A 20,216-nucleotide genomic window follows, 5' to 3' on the forward strand; every position below is an offset into this window, starting at 1 on the left:
CACCGTTGCTTATGAAATGGCCCCATCTTGTGGCAAAGAATCCCAAAAGCAGGACAGAATCTCAAGGATCGAACCTCCCTCTGCCTGAGAGCTGCTGGCAAAACCTCCTGCCTGGGGAACTCACTTTCGTGCTAGAACAGAACGGAACGCAGTCCACACCGGAATGGCCCCCACCGCAGACAGGCCTGCCCATGCCCAATGGCCGCAGAAAGATCACCTTCAGATGGGTGGCCGTCTTGGTCTGCAGCCGTTAGCATGGAGGCCACGCTGGAGCACGCACTCTCGTTCCCTTTCCCGGGCTGTGAGAAACTTCTGCCGTGCAAAGATGCCGGGGTAGAAGTGGAGCGTGAAGCAGGCTGACTATAAAGCTGGAGCCCCGATGGGTCCGGAAGAGCGCTCGGGTCACTCCAGGACGGGTTTTCACGCCCAGCCCAGCGCCTGGTTCTTCCCCAACCCGCTCCCAAGCAACTGCCAGACCCAACAAAGCTTTTCCCTTTTCTTTATTTGAAAATACGTACAACCATAGAGAATATATAGCTTTCTTTCGCTCTTTCTGAATCCACAATAAGTTACAATGAACATTTTAAAAAAGCCCAAAGAACAACTAAAATCATTGTTTTTAAAAACAGATTATGCCGCTGGGCAGAAATCAAACCAGTTAAAGACTCGAACAGCACTTTTACGGACAAACGGCTACCACGAAAGCGACACCTGCCAATCATCCCACAGGGGACACCAAGACAGCCCCCCCCCAGACAAAAGCAGCAGGCGGGGGCGGGGGCCAGTCAGACATGGCTCATCCGCTGGGCAGCCGTCAGACCACAAAAAGGCACCCACAGAACTTCCCTCAGTCGGGGTGGGGTGGGGGAGTCACCCAATCGGTCTTTCCATGAGTACTGAGTAAATCAGTGTCTCCCCCCCCCAAACCCCGCGTGAAAAGTATGGCTTCCAGTCCAGGTTAACCCGTAGCCCCTCTGTCCCTCAGCAGCCCTGGCTCCTGCCCAGCCACGGCTGAGAGACCAAGCCCTGCAAAAGGCCAAATGACGCGTGACTCTTCCTGAGCACCCTTCTTGCCACAACAAGCCCATCCCTTCTGCGCATCCTGACTAGCCCCACGCCAGCGCCAGAAACAAGCGTGGGAGGGAGCTGGGCCTGAAGGAAGAGCGGCTGGCCAGGGGAGATGTGCTTTTTTTTTCAAGCAGGCAAGGAGGGCCTCACCTGCATGGGAATGTTCAAAAGTAGCCATGGCAAGCACTGCCAGGCAGCCCTGGCACAAGGCAGCAGCTACAGCAAGTGGTGCAAAGCACAGAAAGCCAGAACTGTAGATGCGCCAAATTGTGCTCTTCCCATGCCTGCTCCAGGGAGTCCGGCGTCAGGCAACCCCTCACACAAAAGGCACCTGTTGAGCTTCCCAAACTCTCCACACAGCCGTGAGAATGCTAGCCTGGCAGGGCCAGGGGGCAGCAGAAACCCATGAATCTGTTTCCCAAGTTGGGCTGCTAAAATCAAGACTCTCACAAAAGGGAAAGAAGTCTTTTCAAGCAGCTGAGGAAAGAAGCCAGGCAGGCCGGCCGGCTGGCCAGTGAGCTTTTGGGACTGCCTGTGTGGTCATTAAGAAAAAATAAACTTTGCATTTTAAGTGCTAAACCGCTTGCCTGAGTGTTGCCCAATGAATTCTAAGAAAGCTTTTTCTTTTTTAAGTGCTTTTTTAGCCCATCATGGCAACCGGCGGTCTCCTCTCCCAAAGGAAGGCTCACAAAGGAGCACACCTGATTGGGAGCCCCACATGTGCTCCGCGGCACACAGTGGGCTCTTACATGCATAGTCAGCAAGGCCGCAGGGCTCTCCTGCTCTCGGGGGGAAACCAAATCCTCAGGTCGCTTCGCTCATGCGCCTCCTGGCACCTTCGCTTCAGAGGGCAGCCGTGCTGGATGGCAGCCGGACACCTTGATTCCGGCCCAGGAGCAGCTCAGGGAGCAACGGGATCTGGGCTCCCCAGAGTCAGAGCTCCCTTCGTCGGATCCGATCCCAAAGTCTGGTTGGTCTCTGAGGTGTTCCTGGACTCAGATCAAACTGCTCCAGGATCACATTTGTTGCATTGCCAGCCAACAGCTGCCTGTCTGTCTCGCCAGGGAGTTCTCTTGGGTTTTGTAGAGACCCCAAAACTTTTGACCAGAGGCAGCGGGGGTGGGGCAGGGGGAGGGAGTGACGCGTCTCTTAAGAGCATTTCCCACTGTCTGCCTCCAGCCTCAGAGAGATAACAGAATAATGACGAATCCACCACCCCAAAAGCCCAAGTGGGTCTCTAAGGGGCAAGGGGGCGCTTCCCGAGACAAGCAGATAATCCTAAATTCATGCTTTCTTAGTGCCCTGCATAATTCACACACACTCACAAGCACACACATATATATTCTGTACTCTACATATAATAATATTTGATCTATATTAAGTATATCAAGACAGATGCAAATTCATGATAACCATTTACAAGTTATGTTTTCTGACTCCGAGAAAGAGATGCCTCTGCCTGCAAATGCTTCACACACACACACTCACACCCCCACACAGGATGAGGACACACACAGAGTCAATAAATACGTGGAAATAAATAACATCTTTGTATTTTAAATCTTTTCTCCACCCCACCCCAATAAGAACAAGGTTGCTTCCCAGGAGCCAAAACGTGGCCTCTGGTCACATAGGCAGCAGGTCCGGGGCCGGAGCTTCCAGCTAGCGTCCTTAATTTAAAACGGGGGGGGGGGTGTCTGGAAAACGGGAGGGCCACCCACGGGCAGAGTGAGTTTGTCCCATTTCCACCAGGATGGACAGTCAGGGCCATCCTTAGAAAACAGAAGGGGAGAGGAGGACAAAAGAAACTGCTCAACAGCCTAACCCTGGGCGCTGGGAGGGGGGGGGTCACCCTGGTCTCGAGCGGCTGCAGCTCCATCTAGTGTGCGGATTGGAGGGTGGGGGGGGGGGTGGCACCTGCAGGGACCGAAGCTTCTATGAAGGGAAGGAAGCCAACCGTCTCCCTTTCACTGCCACACCCCCGCCCCCAGCATTCTCCCAGTCCGTCAATAAAATCCAAACAGAGAGACCTCCTCCCATTATGTGGACTGATCCAAGATCTCTGCAAAGCTGTCGGTTTCTGCCCCCCCCCCTTTAAAGGCATTGCTTCTTGTGCAGTTTGGCAAGGATGGGCCCCTGGCTGACCTCCCCCATCCCCGTGACTTCAAGCCTGCATTTTCAGAAGAGGTTGCTGGCTAAAGCTTGTGCTTTTAAGAAAGGCGGGCAGGTGGGTTGGCCTCCCCGAGTGGCTTGAATGCCCAGGGTGACTGAAACGCACAGACAGACGCACGGACAGGCATGTCCCCATCCCTAAAATCCTGCACTGCCTGCCAGCCTCAGCAGACCTGGATGAGCCAAGCAGGTGGCTGGTGGGGGCTGGACAGGAGCCCCCTTTCAGGCAAAAGCCCCCCAGGAGAACCAGCCACAAGGAATCCATCTCTGCCTCGGAGAGCGGCCGAGGTCGTTGTCCTGGTGGCAACTTCAAGGTGAGCGAAAGCACAGGAGCACCCATGGCTCTCCCTTCTAGTGATCCAGCAGCTAACTGAAACGGGGCAGGGTATCTACCCAGCCGGGCCAGAGGACCTCCCCCCCCCCAAGGACCCGAGCACTGCGGCTTCAGAGAAGAGGGCGACCCACGCAGGGCCCTTTGCCTTGTAAGCGGGCAGCCCTTGACTGTGGCCTCCCTGTAGAAGCAGAGGGCGATTCGGGGCGGGGCGGGGCGGGGCTGGCCCAGAGCCCAAGGTCTGCACAGAGCCTTGGCCGGGCACTCCCAGCCGCCTGGAAACCACGCCCAGGGCTCAGCCAGGATCTCCCTTCGCTACACCAGAGATCTGCCTGCTGCCTTTCCATCTTTCTCGTGCTCTTTAGGGAGAAACACCCGGCTTCCAAAACAACAACAACAATTCACACTGGCAAAGGCCACCAAGTCACGGATTCCCTGGGGGCAGGCTGAGAACAAGGCGGGGGCCAAAGATCCCAGGAGCCATTCTGTTCTGCTGAGGGACACCCCCACCCCCACCCAATCTCCCCCAAGGGGCAATGAGGGGGGGAGGGGCCTGCAGAGAAGGCAGACCCAAAGGAGCCCTTTCACCCAGGAGGACCAAGCAGGGTCTATTCTCCAGCCGAGCTAGGCAAGGCAGGACAGGACGGGGTGGGGGGAGGTGGCACAGGGAGGGCGTCGGGGGGCAGGATGCGTCCCCCATGCAGAAGGCCGCCTCAGCAGGGCTTTGCCCTTGAGACCTCAGCACTTGGGGCTCAAAGAGGCGCCTCCTGAAACCCTCCCCTGGGGGCCACCGGGGGGGCTCGAGAAGCAGCCAGCGGCTGGGCCCACGGCTCCCGCCAGAAGGACACTGGACAACCATGCCACGGAGCTTCCGGTTCAGCCCTTGTCCGCAAAGCAAGACTTGCGCCACGTCCGACCCCACCTTGCTTGGGAAGAAAGAAGACGGAGGGGGCAGGCTCTTTGGTTAATCGCCACCATGGGTGCAGGACCGGGGGGCAGTGGCCGGAAAGAACTGGCACACGGTCTGGGGCCACCTCCTCCAGGGCTCACGTGAGGCAAACAGCAGTTTGGTGGAGGGAGGGGAGTCTCTCTTTTTTACGCACGCTCCTCTCTTGTGGCTGCCGATGGCCTTCGGTGGTGACGGGCCAAGAGTGGTCTCCCTCCTCCGCTGGGTCACTTGTTCTCAATCAGAGTCTGGACTTTGGACACCAGGTCTCGTGCCAGCTTCAGGATCTGCTTGGTGTTGTGATGCTCAGCCATTTCTGCAGGAGGGAGGGCAAGGAAGAGGCGGCCTCAAGCCGAGCCAGCGGGGGGAGAGAATGTTCCCACCAAGTCAGACACAGGCCCTGCCTCCCCTCCCCACCCCGGCCCTCAATGGCTTCTCGGCCAGGGCACCTCTGCAGAACCCACAGAGATGCCCAGCCCCCCCTGCCAGTCACTGTGGAACTGGGCTTCCGACATGCAGGGGGTGCCAGTCCAGAGCCAGTAGAAGGACCCAGGTGGCCAACCTCTCCTGACCCCTGCTGCAGATCCCTCGTCCAGCCAGCCCCCAAGGGGCCATCAGCCTGCCTGGAACAGAGAGCAAAAGGGACCGAGAGAGGAAGGCTCCTTCCTGGGGGCCTCACCACACCCCCCAAACACACTGGCAATCTGGGGCCAGCATCAGGGGGGGCATGCCCAGGGGAGCACAAGGCCAGGGGTCCTCTTGGCAAGTGGACCGTTGCTTGCACCTTGTCCCCAGGGCCCCAGGGCCCCGGGGGACGCCTGCCTTGGCCCCTGTCTGTGGTGCCTGCAAGAACGAAGCTGCACTTCTCTTGCTCTTTGTTTCTGGGGGAGGCCCAAAGCTCAGCAAGAAGGCTCATTCCTCAGCAGGCGAAGGAGGGAGCACTGGGGAAGGCCCTCCCAGGAGACAAGGTGGCTTTGGGGGCTGCTGCGTTGCAATTCTGCTCTGCTTTCTGCCATCCTGGGGGCTGGATGAAGCCACGTCACGTAAGCAAGACAGAGCTGCCTGCCAGCAATCTCTTGGGGCGTCAAAAGGGGGCCCACACAAGAGCTCTTGGACCACGACACCCGGCAGGGCAGCTCAGCGCCTCGGCCCCAGCCCAGCCGTCTAAGATCTGTACCGTTGAAGAACTTGATGATGTCCGTGAAATCCATGTTGTTCTCCAGGATGATGTCCCGGTAGACCTCCACCAAGGCCAGGGCGATGAAGAGGACGTAGTGCGAAGAGGAGATGCGTGCGGCAGCCCAGATTGTCTCCCAGACAGAAAAGACGTCGTCATAAACAAGCTCTGTGGAGAAGAAATGGCTGAAGGGAGGCCAAGAGAACAGGCCGGAAGCAGCGTCCTGCCGAAGCCCAGAGACCTTCCGAGCAAACAGCCCCTTCCTTCCGTCAGGGAAGCTACGGGGACCACCTGAGGCAGGAGCTCAATCTGGAGAAGGAGGAACCCAGGCCGCGCAAAAGGGGCGGGGGCAGAGGCAAAGCCCCTCTAAACAAAGACCCACAACCAAATTCAGCCTGGGGAGAGAGGAGGCACAGAGGGTGATGGGGCAGCTTTTGGGGTACAGGATTCTGCACCGTTTCAGACAAGGACCCTGCCTTACACCCCAACACTGTTAAGATGTCGTGAGAGAGCACCAATCCAATGCTACCAATCCAGTTTGATAGAGCCAGTTTGGTGTAGCGGTTAGGAGTGTGGACTTCTAATCTGGCATGCCGGGTTCGATTCTGCGCTCCCCCACATGCAACCAGCTGGGTGACCTTGAGCTCGCCACGGCACTGATAAAACTGTTCTGACTGGGCAGTGATATCAGGGCTCTCTCAGCCTCACCCACCCCACAGGCTGTCTGTTGTGGGGAGAGGAATGGGAAGGCGACTGTAAGCCGCTTTGAGCCTCCTTCAGGTAAAGAAAAGCAGCATATAAGGACCAACTCTTCTTCTTCTTCTTCTATGTAAAGAGAGCCACAAGTACGACTATCTGCCCAGCGAACATGAATGGTGGGTCGCGATCAGCGCATGGAGCTCTTGGCTCTCCAGGGACATGTTCCTTCCCTTGGGGCTACCACTGCCGACAGGGAGAAGAGAAGAGCCCTGTTTTGAACCCCACTCTGCACTCCCCGAAGGAGGCCCAAAGCCGCTTAAAGCAACCTTTCCCTTCTCCCCACAAAGGTCACCTGGAGAGGCAGGTGGGGTTGAGAGCAAAAAGATGGGCAGCGGGGACATCAGTTGAGTGGCCAAGAACCTGGACAGAGAGAACATTCTGTCCCTGTTGCAGAATACTCAAACCCTAACCCAGCAGGGGCCTCCCGATGTCCTTCTGAAGGCCTCGGCCTCCCTGCCCTGTGGCTGGCCCTGCAGAGGACATGACTGGCCCCTGGGTGGGATGGGAGGCTGGACTGGAGGGACCCTCCCAGGGGGAAGCTGGACTGGTCCAGCAGGGTTCTTCTGACGTTTGCATGAGTTTTTTGGAACAAATAATTCTTTTGGAACAAATAATTCCACTTGAACTGGCTAGAAATGGTATGTCTTTAGAGTGTCAGTGACCGACCATTCCCCCTCCTCCCCCCGCCCACACTCACCTCGCTTAAAGTCCAGGAGGAACCAGCGGTAGCAGAAGTAGAAATGTGTGTAGTCACCGTTTTGGTGCATCAGCTCAAACAGCTCTGAGTCCAGAATCTGCTTGGGGGGGAGGAAGCCCTCAAGAGCCTGTTTGTGCAAGGAAAGCATATCCCCCCCCCGCACCGCCCATGGGTCCCCCACTTTCCTGCAGTGCCCCCCTGTTGCACAGCACACGGGCTTGGGGTGGCAGGAAGCGGTTCTCCAGGCCCCGAGATCCCGCCTTCTCTCCCCGTGCTCTCATGAGCTGCAGGGCAGAGGGCCCCTGGTGAACCTCTGCCTGCCCCGAAGAAAAGGCCACCCTGCCCTGGCCAAGTGCCTCACCTGGATGAGGGACCTCATGTTGGCAAAGTGCGTGTCCATGGCTCCCCCGTGCGGAAAGTTCTGGTTCATCCGCTTCATGAGTTCCGAGAAGCAGCTGAAGGCGAGGGCTTCTGGCGGGGGGGGGGGGGGGGGGGGGAGAAGAGCGTTGGCAGAGCTGGGAGGGGGTCTGCACCCCAGAGGGGGCTGATCACAGGCGTGGCCCCAGAACAGAGGCCTCTCTGTGTGCGCTTCTCACAGGCCTTTGTGGGGCCAAAACCCGGCTTAGCTTCAGGTGCACCTAGGCTTCCCAACCTCCAGGTGGCGGCTGGAAATATGCCACTCTCTCCAGGCCATGGAGATCAGTCCCCCTGGAGATCAGCAGCCGCTTTGGAGGTGGGCTTGAGGGCAATGAACCCCACCGGCCCCTCCCCTCCCCAAACCCCTTCCATCCCCCCAAACTGCCAGATCTTCCCCAGCCCACAGCTGGCAACACGAGCTGCCTCGGAAGAGGAAGAAGGGCTGGTTTTCTGTGCCCCACTGGAGGCTCTGAGAGAACGGGGACTGGATCACCCAGGAGGAGATCAGAGGCCGCCGCTCTCAGCCGCGACACCAGCAGGCCAGTGCTCTGGTCAGGCGAGCCCAGCTGCCCCATGGGGCTTTTTCTCCTGCTGTGCTCTTCGCCCCGATTCGGTCAGCCAGTGACTAGTGGGAGGGGGAAGCTGGTGCCCGAGGCGGGACTGGTCAGGAGCCGGAGGCCTGCAGTCTGCGGAGGGCCTGGCATCAACTCACCATCGTCTAGGATGACCAGCAGCGGCGCCAGCAGGTCACACATCCCCTGGACGTAGCCGATGTCCAGGTGTTGCCAGATGTAGCTGTGGGGAGGCACCGGGGTGAAGCGGGACAGCAGGCCCCTGGGAGAACTGTGGCTTCACCGCAGGCCCGCCCCCAGCCCATGTGCCCCCCCACTTCTCTTAGCAGCCCTTCACACACCCGCCTGTGGCAGCTGGACCCTGTCATGTGCCCCCCCCCCCAAGCAAGCTCAGCTGATTCCGCCCGGCTGCAGTCACGGGGGCCGCTACCTGCACATGATGTTCCGCAGCTTCTCCAGGTTGGCTGGCGTGAAGTAGCAGTAGTTGCGGTCGCATCTCTGCACATCCTTCTCAATGCGGTGCAGGTTCACGGTGTACAGGTCGAGGAGGTCCGGCTGCGGAGGCAGGAGCAGGGAGGGGGAGCGGCTTGAGCGGGCAGCCTTTGTGGTCCCCCAGGGCAGGCCGCGTGGAAGACGCACTTCGGGCAGCCAGGGCAGCAGAGGTCTGGGGCGGGGAAGGCCTTGGCAGGGCATTCGTGGCCCTTTGCCCGAGGAGAAGGGCGATTCCCTGGCCTGTGCAGACTCCTCCTCACAAAGGAGTGTCTGCCGGCTATTTGCCCTCCGGGGACGTGAAATGGAGCCCTCCCCTCCCCTTCCCAGCAGCAGCAGCAGCAGCAAGCCCCCCTCCCACTCACAGAATAGGTGACCCCCGAGGAGGAGACCGGAGACACTTCCACAGCGGTCAAGTCCATGACGGCCAGGGAGTGGGGGTCCAGCTGTGGGTACAAGCTCTCCATCTCCGGCTCTTCCAGGAGGTCATCTTCGCTTCCAGTCGAGTTCTGCTGCTCAAGGCTGCAGCCAGCCCAGCCCTCCCCGCTGCCGGCCCCAGGCAGAGCCCCCGCCTCCTCCTTGCCCCGGGGGCCCAGCTCCTCAAGAGTCCTGCTGGGGTCCCCATGCAGGCCTTCCAGGCGGCCGTCCTCCCCGGGGGCGTCTCCCTGGAGCCCCCCTCTGCTCCCTCCAGCCAGGGGGGGTGGCACGGGCTTGTGGGCCGCCTCCGCCACGCTGTCCTCGGTGCTGAAGCTGCGCTCCGAATAGGCCGAGGTGACGGAAAAGTTCTGCGAGGAAGGGAGGCCCGAGTCCGGGGAGCTGGTCCCGTTGGGGAGGGCCCCGTTGGAGAGCTTGGCTCGCTTGCCCTCTTCCGGCTGGCCCTCGGCTTCTGGCTGCTCCACCTCATCCACCGACTCAAACACCTGCTGGGCAAAGAAGCGGCAGTGCCTGCGGCGGGGGGGCTCGGAGCACCCAGCGGCCACCCAGGAGAAAAGACCCCCCTCCCCAATAAAGGAGGAGCCAGAGGATGGCTGCTGGGCACCGAAAAGGCCCTCAGCACCCCAGGACAAAGCCCAGGCTCCCCAGGGACACATGCGGCCGCCCCAAGGGCTTGACAGGCCCCTGGAGTTCTGTGGTGGGATCCTGAGGCAGACGGAGGGAGGGATCTAGCCTCCCCCCCCCCACGTGGCTCCAGGATCCACGGTCAGATCCACAGGGGAAGCTGACCTGAGGCTCCCAGGGGGACCTTCCAGTGTGCCAGGGGAGGTGAACGCTCACACCTCCAGTAAGACTTGGCCAGCCTTCACGGTGCCCCTGGACTCAGCGTGGCCCTGCTGCTTCTGACCAGCCGGGCCCCTGCCTGAATCCGCCCCCAGAAGGGGATCCCTTCCCCCCTACCTGCGTGCTGCCGCTGGAGTCGCTCTGCAGGCGGGTCAGGTTCTGTCGGCCAGAACTGCCACTCTGGGAAGACTGCGAGGAGGAAGGGGAAGGTCCGAATGTGTCCTCCGGACGCGGGTGTCACTGGGTCCCCCCACAGAAAGCCCCGGGAATCCCAGCCCTGCCTTGGCCGTTGCCGCTGGACTGTCCCTCTCGTGCCCCAGCGTCTGATTGCTACCTGGGCCGGGCGGCCACAGTTCTGAATAAGTTGGGCTTCCAGTTGGGGGCACATAAGCTAAAGCACCGCTGTTGCCGCAGGCAGCCCATGGAGCAACGCGGGAAGACCCTCGCGGCCATTTTTAAATTCCCCAGGTGACGGTCGATGATTCAAGATCCCTCCAACGGGGGACCACAGGCCCTGCGGCGGCAGCAGGTGAGACCTGCTTGAGGGAACCTGGAGGCAGTCAGCGTGCCGACCCAAAGTCCTCCGGGCAGGAATCCAGATAACTGTGCATAAAAACAGCCACGGGGACATGTGCTGCTCAGTGCAGTATGGATGTGCTTTCATTTGGCATTTAGGAGTCAACTTTGTCAAGGGTTCATTGGAGCCCGCTGGATTTCACAGCACAGTCCAAGCACGGGTTGTAGCACGTGTGCTGTTAAGGGAGGCCAACCTCCCGGTGCGACTGGGGATCCCCCGGAGTTTCGGCACCTCTCCGGACCACCGAGAGCAGGTCCCCTGGCGGGAACGCTTTAGGGCTCCCAAATCTCTAGGTGTTCCCCAGCCTGGATCGGCAACCCGATTCCCCACCCCAGAGGCAATCCCTTGTGGGGGTTCTGGATTTAGAGGCTGGGGAGGGGCCCAGAATATCTCCCAATGCCCCAACCTGTCCTTCTGGCTTGAAAACAGAAACGTCTCATCACAAATGAAACTTCAGAACAATTCCTTGATGCTTTAGAGGAAGCATTCGGCATGCTGACTGCACGACTGCTCTTGAGGACTGATCTGCCCCAAGCCGAGTGACCGAGAGGGGGAAGGACCGGAACGGAAGGACCCCTCGGAAGCCCGGCAGCCACAGGAGAGCGCAAGAGAGAGCCACCGCTCGCCCCTCCCCCTCCCGCCCGGGACCTGCCTCCCCTCGCAGGGGCACTCACATCGCTGCTGATGGTGGAATCTCGGTGCATCATGCGCTCCAGGTGGGAATCGAGGCTGGCCCCCGAGGAGCACTTGGCCAGGGCGGCCGCATGCGACTCCTTCTCTCTCTGCCTGACGATGGCCTCGCAGCCCAGCCACTCCGCCATGATCTGTGCATAGCAGGCGTGGGTCTGGTGGTCGATCTGTGAGCCAAAGGACAGGGCGCATCAAGCAGGCAGCCCCGCGGAGGGCAAGCAGCAGCAGCAGCAGCAGCAGCAGCAGCAGCAGCAGCAGGGGAACGTGGCCCACAGCTCTCACCTCCCTCCTCTCCGCTTCCGAGATCCCAAATCGGTAATGTCCCAAGAGGAACGGCCAGACGGCTCTCCGGATCTCCGGCTGGACTCCTCCAAAGTAGACCAGGCGCAGCAGCTCCTCCTCCTCGCAGCTCTGAAGGGTGGGCCAAGATAAGCCTCGCTCGTGCTCCACACCCGAAGGCCTCTGCCCCTCCCACCAGTGGGGGACGTCCTGCTCCCCCACCCCTTAAAGGCCACTGGGGAGGGGATGGGGGGACCCCAGGGAGGAGGGTGGCCATACTGAGCTGTCCTGCAGGAACTGCTCCCAGACCTCCACCGTCAGGCCCAGGCTGGCATCACAGGGCACGCTGGGAGACACGATCTCATGGTGCACCAGGGCCGAGAGGTGGGTGCGCACCGTGGAGAGATGGCGGCAGTAGGCCAGCCCTGGGCAAGGAAAGGAAGAAGCAGGGGAAGAGGAGGGGGCTCAGGCCCTGAAGACCCCCTTTGCAGGGAGCGGGCAGGCCCTCGCTCTCTGCCCACCCTGATCTCCTCCCTCCGAGGCCCAGGGGCAGGACGGGGGCCAGCGGAGCCTTCCTCTCCCATGTGCTGCTCAGCACAAGGAAAGGTCTGCCGGAGGGGCTTTGTTTCCGCTCCAAACGGCCCGTCCCCCAAACAGCTTGGCCAACCCGCCCTCTACACACGGAAAGACAGCTCTGTGCGGCAGCAAGAAGCCAAAGCAGGTTAGGCAGCCCCTCCCTCCCTCCCCGCCCCCGCCTCTCCTAGTTCGGCCCTGGGACCAGCCTGCAGGGGGGGTGGGCGGGGGGGTCACTCACAGCCATAGAAGGCCCTGGAGAGGATCTGGGACTTCATGTTGTCGCACAGCAGCTTCAGCGGAGCTCTGCGGAGACGGAAAGAAGCCGCCAGAGTCAGCAGGGTTGGGGGCAGCACCCGAGCATGGTCTGTGGCAGCATCCCTGCCCCGGTTTCTTTGCAGTGACCCCCTCTGGACAACCACAATGCACAAGCCCCCCCCCCGCCAGGCCTGCCCCCCCGTGGGCCAAAACCAGCCCGGCCTACGCAGCCCAACCCTCACCGTTCGTGGCTGCAGCCGGTGGAGGTGCCGCTGTCGGCCGAGCCGCCCAGGGAGCAGGAGGAGCAGGAGGACTTGCGGGTGCCGGGCTGCCAGATGGAGGGCAGGCTGCTGCAGGGACCGTCCACCAGGTCCTGGGGGGCTGCAAGGGCAGAAGGAGGGGGCCTGCATGGGGCTCGGCACGAGAGGACCCGGAGGCTCAGGCTAAGGGCGCTGCAGGAGAGCGCAGGAAGAGCCCGGCCCCTGGAGCAATGCAACCAGCCAATCACGTGAGCAGCACCCAGGCCCCAGTCCACCTCTGAGGAAAGAGAGGCGAGGAAGGGGTCTCCAGAGAAGCATCCGGGGCTGGGGAGGGGGACTGGCTCAAAGGCATCCTGGCCCCAAGGCAAGCCAAGAACGGCCGGGGGGGGGGTCCACCCCCTTCTTTGCTGCATGTGTCAGCCCCACTCTTTTGGGGGGCTGTTGGTAAAGCACCTTGTTGGTCCCCGTCTCCTGCAGCAGACAAGGCATGGTGACACGGAATCCCCTGACCTTCTCCCGCTGACCTTCCCTGGTGCCCCAGCCATCTGAGGAGCAGCCCTGCCGGGGAAGGGTCTTCCCCTGACTCAAGGCCCTCCCTGCCCACATCCAGAGCGAGTGAGCACAGCCGTCCTCATCACCCCCCTTGGCTAAGCAGGTCAGAAATGGAGCTGGCGTGGGCGGGGAGGGGAGGGGCCAGGCCCAGGGGTGCCACCTCTCCCGGCCAGCGCTCAAGGGCTCATGGGAACGGGGGGGGGGGGGGCATCTGCTGTGCGGAGCTCCTGCAACTCCTGGCCTGGAGGTCATGGGAGAAGAAGCAGCAAAGCCGCCCTGGAATGAGAGCATTTCAACCGCAGTCCCAAAGGAGGCAATCGTGCCAGGAGAGCCCCAAGGAGCTGCTGGGGAAGGTGCTTCTCTGGAGACACCCCACAGAAGGGAGCCCTCCTTGGCGGAGGACAGAGCCCACGTCCCCAAAGCAGGTTGCAGAAGGGAGCAGTGCAGGAAAGTGGCTCTGCGGGGCACAGAAGGTGGCGTGGCGGGTGGTGGCACCGGCAGGAGCCAGGCAGCGGCCAACTGCGGAAGAGGCCAGCGGTGCAGCCTTGGGCCTTCCTAGGCGGACTGAGAAGGGCTGCCCAGGCCTGGCTGGTGGACGGACGGTTTGGTGGAGAAGGGCCTTGTCCCAAAGAAGCCAGACGGAAAGCTCCCCGGAGGCCGCTCGGTCAGTCCTGCAGCAGCCTCTGGTGGCTGAGGGCTCAAAGCGCTCCTCAAGGGGCATCTCTGCCGCTCTCCTGACAGCCGGAGAAGGTGGGCTGGTGCTCCCCCCTCCAGAGGGAGCCAAGGAGACAGGAGCCCAGTGAGAGAGATCCCCTGGGGAAGGAGGCAGGGCTCTGGAGCCCCCCCCCCTCTCCAGCCGCCCTGGGATACTGCCCTTGCTTCTGGCTCACTGGGGAGGGCAGGGCAGGGCAGGGGAGGGGGCCAGTGGTTCTGCCTGAGGTCACATCTGCCCCACCCTGCTGTAGCCCCTCCAAAGCCTCCTTTGACCTTTTCCTGCCTCCCAAAGCCCTGGGAAAGATCCCAGAAGATGTGGCTACAGGGAGGCATGCCTGAGTCCTGACCTGATCCACAAATGCCAACACCCACCAGGCCACCTGGCCAGAAAAGCGACCCTGATGCCCGGGACGGGGAGGGGGAGGGGGAGGGGGAGTGGCAGCAGCATTACGGGGATGTCGGCTGGCCCCAGACACAGTGAGGAGAGAAGCGGCCCCTTCCGGGGAACTCAGAGACCCTCTGGGCATCACCAGGACTCGGCTGTCCATCAGGGGCGTCCAAGCCGTCTTGGCCCCGGCAGCAGCGGGGGTGGCCGATGGGGCTGGAAGGCTCAAGGGGGCCTTCAGCACGACTACACGTGTGGGAGAGAGAGAAGCAATGGTGAAGCAGTCAGCACCGCTGGAGAGCCCCTCCGAGGCTCCTGGCCCTGCGGGGAAGGCCTCTCGGGAAGACGGAGCAGCCCTAGAGGTGCAACTGGCAGCCCGAGGACGGGGTGAGGGGAGGGCGGATTAGGCGGCCTCTGTCCATGGCCCCTTGGCGGCCCCTCCCGGACAGCTCCTTGGCCACTGTGTGGGGCAGGATGCTGGCTAGAGGGTCCAGCAGGGATCTTCTTACGTTTCTATGAAAAGACCCCAAAGATACAGGCAGGACACCCTTGGGTTAGAATCCAGGGACTCCGACAAGGAATGTTCCCCAAGCCACTCCCTTCCCCCACCTCCAGCAAGGCCTTGGCAGGAAGGCAGCCCTCTGAGGAGCTCGGCTGTTGTTTATGAAACCAGTTGCTAGTCCTCATGGCGCCAAGGGTACACTTGACTTTGCCTGCCCAGATCTGAGGCTGCCGGAGGAAAAAGACAGGCCCCTGAGGCAGCGCACCCATCCCCAAGGAACTTTCCCTGGCTGGACAAGCCAAACGGAAACATGCAAGCCTGTCCAGTTTGCAAGAAACGCTACGTGGGAATTCATTTGGGATGAGTCAGGCCAAGAGGAGAGTTGTGGCACCCGAACACTTTTCCACAACGTGGGCCCACCTCAGACACGCCTCAAACGACACACACCAGCCGGAGCATCACTTTCTGGAATCTTTCACCACCCGAATACTATATATATATATATATATTCCTATTATCTATTATCTATTTTTACATACTGTGCACAAGCACATGAAGACTTGTTTGACCCCTGAGGGAGACCGCTGAGGGGTCGAACTGTGCCTGGCTTTGCTCCTTATGTGCTCCACGTGTTAATGTGGATCCTGTACTTGCTGTGCTGCTCAGTAAGCACAACGGAGATTTTATCAATGTCTTTAACTTGTATAACGTTCCTGTAATTATAATCAATACATTTGGATTTTACAGATTTCCTTTGCAGCTCAGCCTTTAGGTTCCTAACTGGTCTTGCCAGGCAGGCTTTGTGTTTCCCTTGCTGGTTATCCTCTAACGAATTGCCCACAGGCCAGAATGTCCACCTACACCCCCACCCCCACCCGCCCCCACCCCCACCCCACCCACAGCTGGTTCTGTGCTTGACTCCGCCCAGGGAGAAGCAGATGGGCCTGGCCGCCCCCTCCCCCTGGAGGAAGCCAGCTCACCGAACTCGGACTGCATTCCAGGGTAGAGGATCCGGAAAACGTAGTCTGTGGCTTCGTCCTCCTCCTTGTCCGACGTGGACTCTGCGGACCCCTGGGGGCTGCGTTTCTTCAGCTTCGGGAAGACTTTCCCCTGCAGAGAAGAACTGGGCTTTGTACCCCGCTTTTCCCTACCCGGAGGAGTCTCAAAGCGGCTTCCAATCGCCTTCCCTTCTGCTCCCTGCGACAGACTCCTCACCTTGCCCCTCTGCGACCAGAGCGGTGGGTCCAGCTGGCCGTGGGGCAGGAGCCCGTTCTCCAGGCAGGAGAGGAACTGCAGGAGGTGACCCCCGCGGGGGAAGCGCAGCGGAGGGCGCTGGATCCCGTCTTGACTCACCAGGACAACTGTGCCCCCGCTGTCTACTGTGAGCAAGAGACGGGAGAAAGCCACACGAGGGGTAGCAGAAGGACAAGCAGGCTGCCCAGCACCCATGAGCCCGGGCAAGGGGGCAGGAGGGGCACCCATCTTGCCCTGCAGAGACGACTGTTGTGGCACTCAGAGCAGGAGCTCGGGGCCTGGACTGGAAGCAGAGACCCAGCTGAGTCTTCTTCCTGCCAGCAGCCCTGCTAGGGGCTGTCCCTGTGGAATGCCTGGGCTGGGAGAGAAGAAGGCCTCCCCCTGCAGGCTGGCAGGCCCTAGCAGCTGGTCGCTGGAGCAGGAGACCTCCTCCTCCAGCCCCAGCCTGGGAACCCCCCCCCCACCACCACCACCACCACCACAGGGGCCCCTAATAAGACCGACAGCCAAGAGACCCCTTGAGCAGCTTCTTCGGCCCGGATGGCAGCAGAGCAGCACAGCCGGGCCCATGTCAGGGCGACAGTGAGCTGCAGCAGAGCTTCTGCCCCAGGAAAGCGCAGGGAAAGGCCAGGAGGGAGGGCTGGCCGGGGGCTCATCCTGCGGGGTGCCTGAGGAGCTAGCCGGGCAACGGAGAGGGGCGCTGGGGAGCCTGGCCGCCCTCTTACCCTGCTGGTGGCAGTGCAGGTAGACAATCTCCTCCAGGCGGATGGTCATGGCGTAGTCCCAGTACACGCTGCAAGAGAGAAGGGGTGTGTGGCTCAGTGCCACCCCACCGCCCCACCCGGGTCAGTGCATCCCCCTGCGATGGGGATGCCTGAAGGGGCCAAAAGAGAGGCCCTCCAAGCCCTCCACTGGTCCTTCCTAGGAAGCCCGTCAGGCTCGTGGCCGTCACAGACCCCGTGTCCAGCGAGTCCCACAGGTTCTCGGTACGTGAAAAAGGAGGCCGCATTTCCAGCCAGTGTCACTGGCGGCCACCGATGAGATCCACCTTCCCTGCGTTTAAGCAGGCCGGTTATCCTGGTGGAGGCCGGGCACCGCTTCTGCTGGGGGTTCACCCGCACCCCTCAAGGAAACTCCCACAACCCTCCCTCGGCCAAAGGGCACAAACTCTCTGGATCCCGGGGCGTGGGGCCCAGGCTTGCCCCCTGCATGGCTACTCCGGCTGCTCTGGCAACCGAGGCCTCCTGGCCCCCCTCACAGGGCGTGGCACAACATGTTCCCCCTAGGATCCCCAGCGCTAGTTTCTTGGCCTCGGGAGGGTCTCAGCCCCCCCCCCCCCCGCTCTGATGCACCAGTCACCTTTTCTCGTAATCCAGGTCTCCCACGGAGCCGTTCATCAGCTGGTTGGGAGTCCACTTCAGGGTCATGACGTCGGCCGTCTGGTGAAGGGACAGGTACCCTGGAATGGCCTCCATGTCGTCCCGCTGCAGAGAGAGAAGCGTGGGATGCAGTGGCTAGACACGGGGCGGGGGGGGGGCGGGGGGGGATGGCAGGGGAGGGGGTCTCCATCCAGCCAGATCGGTTCCTTACCCTACAGCCATTTTCCAACTCTGATTTTATCCTCTGTCTTGGAGTCGCCCAATGGCAGGGATGGGAAATAGGCACAGGACAGCAAAGGAAGCACTTCCTTACGCAGTGAGTGAGCAAGCCGTGGCATTCACAGCCAGGGGGCGTGGCGAGGGGCATAAGGAATTAGACGCCCAGGCTGATCAGTGGCCACCAGCCACGGAGACTGAGGGAAACTCCGTGTCCAGAAACCCGGGTCCAGGAAGGAGCCTCAGCGGGGGAGGGGGGGGCTGGGTCTCTCTGCCCTCTTGGTTGGCCCAAAAGGCCTTCAAATTGGCCCGGGGCTGGACTAGATGGGCCCCTGTTCTGATCCAGCAGGCCTCCCCTGCAAGGTTCTTTTGGCCTGGCTTGAATGCCTGACATTTCAAGGTCCCCAAATATGACTTTTAAGGGCTGGGAGGAAAAGGGAGGGGCGTTTTATGCTCTGCAGGCCTCCTCAAACACCCTAGCAGAGGTCCGGAATTTGCATGAAGAAGCAGAAGTGGCAGCTATGACTGGGGGGCGGAGGGGGGCCCAGCATGGTCCCTGCCTTCCCTGCTCGTGGGCTCCTTACCGGCTGCACCAAGACGTTGTTCTTGCCGTACAGGAGGGTGGCCCTGGAGTTCTGGTGCAGGGACTCCACATAGTCTCTGGCCGAGAGGGACAGCCGGTCGTCCATGCTGCCGCTGGAGTGCCGTTTCTGGATCTGGGGGAGAGGAAGGGCGAAGGGTCACTGACCCTGCAGCCGCCATGAAGTCCAGGGAGAATTGGCCGGCGGCAGCTTCTCGGGTCAGAAGGTCCCAGCGGGGCAGAAAGGCAAACTGGAAATCCTCCTGCATCATCCTCAAGGAACTTTCCCCCATCCAAGTGTGATCATTTGCCCAATGCTTTGGCTTGGATTTCACTCCCTGTCTGCAGATGCAGCAGAAGAGAAGTACAGACCCCCCCCCGACCCCAAAGGGAGAAGAACTCAATTTTGAGAGCCAGCTGGTTGAACCCCTGACACAGATGCAGCACATGGTGGGAGCACCCAGAGAGAAAGGCAAGCGGGAGCCTCCTTTATATTCACAACACCCCTGTGCGGTAGGTTGTTGCCCACGGGTACATCTGGGTCTTCAAGACCAGGACTTCTGGCTCCTGACTCTGCCCAGACTAGCCTGAGGAGTCCTCCTGGCCCTCTTCCCCTCCCCCCCCCCACTGTGCTCCCAAGACAAACACGCCAGGAGAATGCAGGCAAGGACCGGAGAGCGGCAGGCACAGTGGCACCGCAGGCCATGCCAACCTGACCTGATCCAGCTGGGCCTCCCCCCCCCTCCACACACACCTCTGCCTCGGTTTCCCCACCCGGCACCTACGCAAAGAGCCGGGCGCTTGGTGGGGGAGTCCTGGCGGCAGTGGGAGCCGTGGATCCGGTGGCGCTGGACCAGCTCATCGGCCGAGGGGTCCGTCCAGAAGTGATCGGCCGTTTTCATCTTGGTGTATTCCAGGGCACAGGGGCCCACTGGGCAAGGGAGAGGAGGGGCGGGGGTCAGCACACGGGGGCCGCCCAGGCCTGCCTTCCCCCCAAACACGCACAAGCACTCCCTTCTCCAGGATACAAGAAGTGCCAACCAATGGGGGGGGCCAATCATGCGCCCCTCCCCTCCAGAAAGCGCAGGCTGGGCTGAAGGAATGAGCCCACCCCCACCCCCAGGACTGCCCAAGACCCTGAGAAGCTGCCTGCGGGAAGAGCAGAGCAGGCCGGGCTCAAGGGGCCCAGAGGCCGGGGGCAGGAGGCGGCAGGAAGGGGCCCACGGCAAGCTGCAAAGCTCAGACAGGATCCACCGACCCAGCAGGGAGGCGAGGATCGGCCCGTCCACGGGATCCATCAGCAGGGCTTCTTTCTCGTAGTATTTGCTGGGGACAGAAGGAGAGAGGCACGGAGGGTTGCGGAGCCGTCGGGATCGGAGAAGCAGCCGGAAAGGATGTGTGAGGAACTGCGGGGAGTCCTGCTAACCCTCAACCCCGGCAGGGTTCGGCCCCAGGGGGCAGGAAAAGGGCAAGACCCCCCCGGACTCCTGACAGACCGGCTGGGCGTGTTGCTGAAGGAGGACGAGGCTTGCTGCTTTTCTAAAACGAACACGAGAACACAGCAGAAGCCTCGCTGGGTCAGGCCAAGGGCCGCTCTGCGTGAGCTTTGAAACTTCAGGCTCTGCACAGCATCTGCCAGTCGGCTAAAGGCCAAACTGCCTGATTTAAGCTCGACCTGAGAAGTGTCAGAAGACCTGCTTTTTAGGGCAGTAGGAATTCTTGACACCTGGGTTGACTCCCCAAATCCTCGCCTAATAGAACGACTGGTGCTTTATTTTAAGAAAAGCTGAAAGAACCGGGGGGGACTGGCTGTCCCAACGGGCAGAAGGAAGGAACCTCACCTGCTGTTTTCCACCAAGTGGTGCACAATTTTGTCCAGGACCTTCTCAAAAAGTGCAGTGCGGATCCAGAGGTGTCTGATGGCCTGGGGAGACAAGCTGGGCAACTTCTGGACCTTGTGGGTGTTGTCCTGCACCCCGGGGCCCTGGTTGCGCCTGAGAGGAAAGGAGGGAGAAAGAAGCCCCTCAAGGCCTGCAGGGTCTGAGGACAGAGGTCTGGAGAGCCCCCCATCCCAGACGAGACAGGCTGTAC

General features: G+C 61.1%; 1 protein-coding gene across 1 annotated transcript in view; it reads right to left on the reverse strand.

Moving 5' to 3' along the window:
* Window positions 1–485: 485 nt before the first annotated feature.
* The window catches only part of SGSM1 (small G protein signaling modulator 1), a 30,088-nt gene continuing 10,357 nt past the window's right edge, over window positions 486–20,216 (reverse strand). The window contains exons 4-24 of the mRNA XM_077308829.1: window positions 19,967–20,119; window positions 19,384–19,451; window positions 18,911–19,056; window positions 18,130–18,261; window positions 17,310–17,434; window positions 16,676–16,743; window positions 15,912–16,075; window positions 15,677–15,806; window positions 12,526–12,664; window positions 12,267–12,331; window positions 11,732–11,877; window positions 11,456–11,584; window positions 11,158–11,340; window positions 10,024–10,095; window positions 8,994–9,548; window positions 8,570–8,694; window positions 8,280–8,362; window positions 7,512–7,621; window positions 7,151–7,247; window positions 5,695–5,862; window positions 486–4,833 (exon numbers count right to left, since the gene is read on the reverse strand). Coding sequence (XP_077164944.1) covers window positions 4,745–4,833; window positions 5,695–5,862; window positions 7,151–7,247; window positions 7,512–7,621; window positions 8,280–8,362; window positions 8,570–8,694; window positions 8,994–9,548; window positions 10,024–10,095; window positions 11,158–11,340; window positions 11,456–11,584; window positions 11,732–11,877; window positions 12,267–12,331; window positions 12,526–12,664; window positions 15,677–15,806; window positions 15,912–16,075; window positions 16,676–16,743; window positions 17,310–17,434; window positions 18,130–18,261; window positions 18,911–19,056; window positions 19,384–19,451; window positions 19,967–20,119 — 2,947 coding nt within the window. The 3' untranslated portion in view covers window positions 486–4,744. The remainder of the gene's footprint in view (window positions 4,834–5,694; window positions 5,863–7,150; window positions 7,248–7,511; window positions 7,622–8,279; window positions 8,363–8,569; window positions 8,695–8,993; window positions 9,549–10,023; window positions 10,096–11,157; window positions 11,341–11,455; window positions 11,585–11,731; window positions 11,878–12,266; window positions 12,332–12,525; window positions 12,665–15,676; window positions 15,807–15,911; window positions 16,076–16,675; window positions 16,744–17,309; window positions 17,435–18,129; window positions 18,262–18,910; window positions 19,057–19,383; window positions 19,452–19,966; window positions 20,120–20,216) is intronic.

Source organism: Paroedura picta, chromosome 13 (genome assembly GCF_049243985.1).
Source record: "Paroedura picta isolate Pp20150507F chromosome 13, Ppicta_v3.0, whole genome shotgun sequence".
Classification (NCBI taxonomy): Eukaryota; Metazoa; Chordata; class Lepidosauria; order Squamata; family Gekkonidae; genus Paroedura; species Paroedura picta.